The 8723-nt window shown below is 46.1% G+C and overlaps 1 protein-coding gene across 3 annotated transcripts in view; it reads left to right on the top strand.

Annotated features, from left to right (window-relative positions):
• Window positions 1-1108: 1108 nt before the first annotated feature.
• Ak5 (adenylate kinase 5) overlaps window positions 1109-8723 on the top strand; it is a 163242-nt gene continuing 155627 nt past the window's right edge. For all 3 annotated transcript variants that reach the window (XM_050149520.1, XM_050149522.1, XM_050149521.1), the window contains exon 1: window positions 1109-1402. In XM_050149520.1, coding sequence (XP_050005477.1) covers window positions 1343-1402 — 60 coding nt within the window. In that variant the 5' untranslated portion in view covers window positions 1109-1342. The remainder of the gene's footprint in view (window positions 1403-8723) is intronic.

The following is an 8723-nucleotide window of genomic DNA, read 5'->3' on the forward strand; positions in this document are numbered from 1 at the left end:
AATACCTGCCTCTATCAAGACTACCACAGGACTCATTGTTATGGCACAGGGCTTCCCAAGCGTCCACACATTTCGCTTAGCTCACAAACTGGGCTAATTAACTTTTGAATTCCATTCCTCTCATCAAATAAAACTGCAGCCATTCTCAGGCATGAGCAGCGGTGGCTTGTGTGACAAGAAACAGGACCAAGAAAAGCTCTTTTAAGATGAACTTGAAACAGACATTCAGGCAGTGAGTTTTTGAACTTGAAGTATTTAAAGTGTGGCTTTCTACCAAATCCCAGACGCCAGCAGTCTGTAGCTTCTCCTTCCTTTCTGCCACATACCCTCCTGCAGAGTGGGCTCTTGCAAGCATTAGAGACCACATCCTGGGGAAGCTCAGAGCATCTCTCAGAGGCATCTTGGAAGCTGGGGAGGATGGGCGCACCTTGGTGGAGAGCGATCTTCAACGGACAGACCCACCACCTTGGGTAGGCACCAGTCCGCCTCACTGGACATCTCCTCGTGGGAGGTTCCGATAGGGCCAGTGACCACAGTTTAAAGCAGGCTTCTCCGAGCAGAAGTGATTCTTTGGCTACTCCCTAATTCTTCTCCTAATGATTTCAGGCCTCCTACTCAAATGTTTAAGGAAATGTGAAACCAGCTAGACAAACTTTTCTTAACGACACTTAAAACGACTGATACGGAAACCCCTCTCCCACTCCTAACTCCCCCATCATTGAAAGATCATTAACTTTAAGAATATACGATGAAATCTCTACTTGTGTGTTTTTCTGTTGTTGTTTTTCTTTTTTTCTGGGAAGAGCTCCTGGGGGCGGGGGGCGGGTACCTCAGAGTAGTGTGTGTGTGTGTGTGTGTGTGTGTGTGTGTGTGTGTGTGTGTAGAAGTGAAAATGTAGCAGGTTTCAATTGCCCGGTCCTTGGCTCCCGAGAGCCTCGGCCGTGCTGCGGACTGGGGAGCGACTGCAACCCGCGTGTCCCCACCCCCGCGCCCCGCGCCCGCCCGCGCAGCGTGACTGGCGGCCGCTGCAGCGGGCTCCGGGAGACGCGGGCCGAGAGCGCAGAGCCGGGAGGCGGCGGCTGGTGGCGTCGGCCGCGCGGTCCTCCTCCGCGCCCCTCCCCTGGCGCTCGCGCTGCCTGTGCCCGGGAAGCAGCGGCTGCTCGCTGCTGACTGGGGGACCCGCGCGGACGCGGGGGCGGCGGGAGCGCGGACGGCATAGCTGCCCTGGAGTTGCCGAGGGGACCCCGGCCTGCGCGCATCCAAGTGAGAGCTGCACCCCGTCAGCCCCAGCTCTGGTAGCCTCCCCGCCTGCGCCCCACGGCACGGCACGCGCCGTACAGCCATGAACACCAACGACGCCAAGGAGTACCTGGCCCGGAGGGACATTCCTCAGCTTTTCGAGGTAAGAGGCTGGGTGGCCACAGGGTTCCCAGCGGCCAACCCCGGTCTCGCGCCTGGCCGCACCTTCCGGTGCGGGGTACCTAGTGAAGGTGTTCACAGAAGCTAGAGCTCCTCTCGCCTCAGACAAGTCGCCTTTCCCGCGGGTTGCTAGGGTCGCTTTCAAATGTGGGTTTCGAAACCCGCATCTTGGGATCAAGTTTCCCTCTTCAACCCAGGTTCTGGGTGTAGATTGCCCCCAGCGCATTCCTCAGAGATGGGTGCCCAGAGTGGACAGGGGACCATGGCCTGGCAGCACTCTCTGGGGCTGAGGGTCAAGCCAGGTGAGAATACAGTCTCCCACATGGAGCCAGGACAGGAAGCTGAAGGGTCCAGAGTTGGGACTTTGCAGGGAAGGGGAAGCATGGAAGAAGCAACCCTCCCGCCGCGGCAGGGGGAGAGGGTGGGCAGCTTGAGGAGAGGGATGAAGAGGGATGGACAAGGACGGACACACACACACACACACAATCAAGTGGAGCACTACCTCCTGGGTCGCTGACGCTCTATGCCTCCAGTCAATGAACATGTTTGCTGGATTCAGTCTCTCCCCCTCGCTTCAGCCTTCAGCCCCAGCCCTCCCGCCCACCTACACAGACTGGGTCGAACTGGGAGCGGCCAGACAGGCGCCAGGCGCGACTCCTGTTGCTAGTCTCTGCTGGCTTAGCAGCAGCATCCGCACCAGGGACCAGGGACCAGGGATGCGGTGGCACTCAAAGAATGTGAGAAAGGAGGCTCCAGGTATGAGCTAAAGGAACCTTGCTCAAGCCACAGCGGCCCTCCCGGAGAGAAGTCCTGCTTCGTTTTCTTCTTTGCATACTCGATTTCAAAACACCCCTAAATCCGAAGTGCCTTTGGCTTAGATTGCAAGACAAAATAAAATTTTAAAAAGAATGGCACCAAGCCAACCTTCATAGGTTGAGCCCGCAAAAAAAAAAAACTGGCCTTCCATTTCAAAGGAAATGATAGACTAATACAATAAACTAAAGGCCACACTTTGTTCCTTTTCCTGTTTGTTCTGTACAAAGGAAAGTGTTTCTCAAGAAAATAATTTTTACAATAATCCCTTACACACTCCCCCAAAGAAACCCTGTCTTTAGCACAGGATATCATAATAACAGTGCTTGAGAGGTTTTTTTTTTTTTTGCCTTGTTTTGTAAATATGGAAATGAAGAGCGGAAAGATTTAGTTTTTATATCAAATAAATGCTAAGACTGAAACGAGTTTTATTTCCACACTTCTGAAAGAATGATAGATGCATCTGTAGGCGAGCCTCCTGACTCCAAAATGTGGGATGTGGGTAACTAACAGAAAACCTGGATGGCCCGGTCACAAAACTCTACACTGGGTATGCAGATAAGTTATGACAGGACTTGTTGGGGCTTCAAGCTTTTCATTGGCTTTTCTGCATGTGCATGGAATGTCTCAAAATAGTGCACACACCTACAAGGAAGCCAGCTTTTGGCTTCCTTTTGAGGGGCACTAATGCAGTGTGCTGGAGTTGAGCACTGGTCTGCAAAGGGCTGGAAGGAGAAGGCCAGTGACTTCCTGGTTCCTTCTGAACAGTGAGATGAGCCTGCTGTGCCCAGTCCGGAGGGAAGCGGGACCCGATTGTCCCTGTGATGAGCACAGACCACAAGCATCAAACACCTCAGGTTTTTAAAATGGATTTTCTGTGCCAGAGCTACACTGTTCTAATTATATAAAGTTTAAGCAGGTGGCTGCGAAAACCCCAGTCACAGATAACACATGCCATTAAAGGTCAGGTAACACATAAATGAATCTATGGATCACAAAAAAACATATATATATATGTTGAAATAGGAGCGGCGGCGGGGCTGCGTCCCCAACACCCCGGCCGCTTGGCTAGCTTATGCCCGAAATAACAACACACAAACTGTATTCATTTAAAGAACTGCTTGGCCCATACTCTAGCCCTTACAGGCTAATTCTCGCACCTGGACTAGCCCATTTCTAATGATGTGTGTAAGCACCCCAAGGTGAGCTTACCGGGAAGATTCTAGCCTACATCCATCTTCATCGCGTGTGCCTCAGAGAGCAGAGCTATCGCGTCTACCCGGGAGAGCTGAGCATGGCGTCTGTGATCCGGAGAGCAGAGTCTCTCCGGGAGCAGAGCAGAGTCTGTCCTCACTTCCTCTTCCGCCCAGAATTCTATTCTGTTTATTCCTCCCATCTATGTTCTAAGCTGAGGGCCAGCCAAGCAGTTTCTTTTATTGCTCAGCCAATGAAATCAACAGATTGATATATGACACTCCCACATCATATATATATATATATATATATATATGGAACTTCTAGGGTTTCTTTGGGTGGCATAGGGTATCTGTTAGATTCATACTTCCACCTTAAAATTAAATTAAAAAAAAAACAAAGCAAACACTTTCAGCAGGTTTTGCTGTGTTCCTAATTCTACCGAGCATTGTAATTTGAGTATTGATCTTAGACCTTAGAGCAAAGACTTGGCAATTAGTTTGAATGCTATCGAAAGTCCAATTAGATTATTCACATTTCAGAGGATTAATCCAGAAACTAAGAAATAACATCTACTAGTTATCTTCACCCTGGGGCAGCTGGCTACTAGAAAAAAAAAAAAGGACTTAAATTATCTTAAATTATCAGTGAAAGAGTGAAGCCCATTGTCCGCTTTAAAAGTCAATGCCCCTCGGGAGTTTGTTTGTGTAGGAAAGCTTGAAATATCTGTCTCCCAGTCAGAAAACGTCCATTACATACACCCACGTGACTTAATTAAGCTTTCGGAAAAGACAAAATTAAGAGGCCAGGATTTTTAAATGTCAATATTGTGCTTGGATTATATACGAGGAACATAGAATCTGGAGTTTTCTTTCATTCCATCCCATGTTTTTTGTAAGATGTACAAGGAAGATTATCTAAGTTTACCATGAGAAACTGGCTTGGAGTCCTGAAGCTAAGCTAGTCACTACTATCCCTGGAACATTATTTCTTGGCTCCCAAAACAGAGGTAGTGCTGCCCACAGCACGGTGCACATAAGTGAAGAGGGCCCTCAAGTTGGCTCCGGCCCAGAGAATGGCAGAAGTGTGGGAAGCTAACCTGCCTCACAGAAACTGGATGACGCTTTCTCTGCCCCCTCAGTGGCTGAACTCATCCAATGGAGCTGCACACCCAAACCCACTCCATTTGGGACTTCAGAGAACAAAGGAACCTAGTAGGAACTGCCTGCCATTTGGGGGAAATGGAACAATACTGATTTAAAAATCAAAAGCCATCTTGGGGTTTGTCACCCTTCCCAAGGGCACTTGCCTTATATGTTAGTAATATATAGGTGAGACTAATTTGTGTTCCAAGAAACAGGCGAGAGGAAAATATGCTCATACATCAGACCAGCTCCTAGGAGTCAGCATTTCCAAAGATGTAGAATTTTCGGAAACTAGTATGTGTAAATTTCCACACACTTTAGGAGTCCCTGCAGACACTATGGCTGATGAGGAAACAACCCGAATGAGGTAAGAAGGAAACTCAGGTTCAGCCCTACTTAGCGCTGGTTCATATGTCGAGTCTGATGCCAAGCAGGTAATTTTTTGCATATTCAAACACCAAACTTTGGAGAAAGTTTCCTCATGACAATTTTCACAACAAAGCTTTCGGCATGGCTACATTCAAACGCCTTTGCAAAGCACATCTCTTTAGAAAGATCCCTGTGTCCTTTTCCACACAAGTGGGTTCTCTCGACTGCAAGAGCTGTCAGGATAAGGGGCGAGGGAGGACAGGTTTGCAATAAGTGTAAGGATGGATTCTGTTGCCTGAGAAACAATGTTCAGGATCCTGGGGTGCAGGTGAAGGCTGGCTCCATAGGCCGATCACTAAGCGGTCAGACAGCGTCCACTCCACCCGTCCAGGTGAGCAGGCATCAGTGTCTTCCACTGAAGAACAAAGCCCGAGTGTTTAAGAGTTCTGGTTCTCCCGTGTGTCTGTGAGCAAATGGACCTCTTGCCTTCTACAAGGCATCGTGAATTAAAAACAGGTAAGGCCATACTTTCCCTCTCCAATCCAAACAGATCCGGTAGAGAGATGTGTTGCATATCGGTCAGCATTTCGGAAATCTGATATTAAAGTTTTAGATTAGTTATTTTTTTTAAGTGTGTGCATGCGTGTGTGTGTGTGTGTTTGGGTTTGTGCATGTAAGTGTAGTGTCCATGAAGGCAAAAGTTGCCAGATGCCCCGGAGCTGGAATAAGCAATTGTAAGCTGCCAGATGTGTGTGCTGGGAACCAAACTTGGGTTCCCTACAGAAACAACAGAGACATCTTAACTCCCGAGCAATCTTTACATCCCCTCACTGCAATGTTAAGTCTCACTTAGACTTGTGTTTGGAATTATCTCTTTGTCCTAATCCTAAAACTCCAACATGTATGTATCATATTCTAGGGACTCTTAAAACTCCAACACATATATACCATATGCTAGGGAGAGTATCAGGTACTTACAACTAAGAAGTGGGTGTGGCCTACTTTGTCTTGATGAAATCTTTTAGTTTGGGAGGCTGATGCGTAAACCACTGCTCCAATATAAATGACAAGTGTAGTGTTTCATCTTGAGTCCCGTAGGAAAGAAAGGGTCCACAGGCCAGCCTAGGTATTCAGTGATAATTATCTTGATGGAAACAAGTAATTCCAACATTGTTGAGTGTATACATGGAGTTCTTCGTAAACACCATATACACATTTTTAAAATCCTATCAAACAAAATCCTCTTCACAGCAGAGCTAAGCCTTAATACTTCAATAAAGACAGGATAAGACTTTAGGGCAGCAAATCATAGATAATGACAGAAATATTTCCCATGATACTCTTGCTTTGATTGGCATCTCCTGTATCTAACTGCACAGTTGCCTTGCTAATTGAAAGGCAGAGAATGCTGAGCTGAAAGCTCACTGGTGCTGGGTGTGGTGATTAAACCCTCAATCCCAGAATTCAAGAAGCAGAAGCAAGTAGATCTCTGTAAGTTTGAGACCAGCCTGGTCTACATAGTGAGTCTCACCTAGCCAAGACTCCATAGTGAGGCCCTATTAAAAAAAAAAAAAAAAAAAAAAAAAACTCAAACTAAACAAAACACAACAAATTGGTCAAGAATTTAAGGGGTTATCTTAAATCCCCAGTCAAATCACTGTTTCAATCCAAATTGTTTACTAAAATGCAGGAACAGAAAGAACAATTGTGAGGATATTGCTATATCTGCTTGTTTTAAATTATGCTATACAGCCCAAGCAACAAAACAGTGTAATAAAGGTATAGAAACAGACATGTAGACCAACCTCATAAAATAGAGGGTCTGGAAATAAACTCGTGAAGCTACAGACATGCAATTTTTGACAAATTGGTCCAAACAAACATTGGCGCATAGACAGCCTCTTTAACAAACAAAACTGGGAAAACTAGATATCCATATGCAGAACGAAACCACATATGCATCTCTCGCCTTGTTTAAAAAAAAAAAAAGAAACAATTCAGAATAGATCCAAGTCCTTACGGAATACAAAACATGAAACTTTGAAACAACTAGAGAAAGCAGGGAAGCTCCATCATGATCTAGGCATAAGCAAGAGCTTTCTTGGCGGGCGGGGTGGGGGGCGGAATCAGTAGCTCCAGGAGTATGAGCAAGACTTGACAGACGGGATTCCATGAAATTAAGATGCTTCTGTAAGGCAAAGGAAACAAGAGAGTGAAGACACAGCATGCGGAATGGAGAAAGAAATTGACCAGCTATACACCTGACAAGGGGTTAACACATAGAATATATGAAGAATCATAAAATTAAGCACCGACAAAGCAAATCCTCTAATCAATAAATGGACAAAAGAACTGGATAGACATTTCACAAAAGAAACCCAAATTGCAGAAAGAAGTAAACAAAAAAGTGGTCAACATTCTTAGTCATCAGGGAAAGGCAAGTCTTCTCCACGCTGGGACTCCACCTCCCCTGGTCAGAAAGGCTGTGGCGAGGGATTGAGGGAGTGCTGGAGAAGATGCAGCGGGATTTGGAGGAAGACCCTCATAAGCTTCTTGTGGGGATGCAAATTACTGTAGCCACTGTAGAACTCGAAGATAGCCCAGTTGGTACAGTGCCTGCATCAAATGCATTCCAAATTATTCCAAATCGAGATAATCTCTAGGTAATCTCCTAGATCAGACAGTCTGATGTAGGCAACTCTCCAACTGAGGCTCACTCAGATGACTCTGGACTGTGTCAAACTCACAGGTACAGAAAACTTGGTCAGATATTAATCTACATATGTATAGATTTAAAATGTGGTATAAATACACAATGGAGTTTTAACTACTTATACAGAAGAACAAACTAACTTTCAGGGACACAGGAGACATGACTGGAACTGGAGGCCGCGTTAAGTGAACTAAGCCAGACCAAAAAGACAAATACCATAGGCTTTCGCTAATGTAAAATTCTAGATTTAAACAGATAAGTAAATGTTCATGAAAATCAAGGGGAGCTGTCTGTGAGGAGAAAGGGGACTAACGGGAAAGAGGGAAGAGGGGAAGCCAGTAGTGCATGTTTTGTCTTGTGGATGGAATCGAGACTTAGCTACACAGATAAATATATATGGCATGGAAGGATCGTTTGGGAATAAGAGGGGACCAGTAAGAGGGGGAGTCAAGAGAGGGTAATGGGGTACAGACATGACCAAAACACAATGAGACACATATAGGTATGAAAATAGCATTATAAAATCCATTATTTTGTGTAATGAATAAAACAGCAAAACAAAACAAACAAACAAAAAACCAAATGAAAAGGCTGAAGACAACCCAGAATTTAGAGATAAGACGTAACAACATTTTAACAAAGCTCATGCTTGCTGGTGAGTTTGTCAGCTTGAAACAAGCTAAGGTCATCTAGGAAGAGCGATGCTTCGGATGAGAAACTCCCTCTATCACGTAGGCTTGGAAGCAAACCTGTGAGGCATTAGCAATTGATGTGGGAGAGCTCAGCTCGCTGGGAGTGGCACCACCCCCAACCCCTCCCCAGCAGGTGATCCCAGATTACATAAGAAAGCGGGATGGGCAGCCATGCGGGCAAGCTGGCTTCCTCCATGGCTTCTGCTCCAGTTCCTACCTCTGGGTTCCTGTGTGAGTCCACAATGGATGGTGATGTGGGAATGTGAGCCAAATGAACCCTTTCTCTCCCACGTGTATGGCCATGATGTCTATCACAGCAACAGAAAGTAAACTAGAACACGGTGCCAAAACAGATCTTATTTCTACTTTATATATATA

The sequence above is a fragment of the Alexandromys fortis genome, unplaced genomic scaffold (assembly GCF_014885135.2).
Source record: "Alexandromys fortis isolate MF-2015 unplaced genomic scaffold, M_Fortis_MF-2015_v1.1 scaffold_68, whole genome shotgun sequence".
Classification (NCBI taxonomy): domain Eukaryota; kingdom Metazoa; phylum Chordata; class Mammalia; order Rodentia; family Cricetidae; genus Alexandromys; species Alexandromys fortis.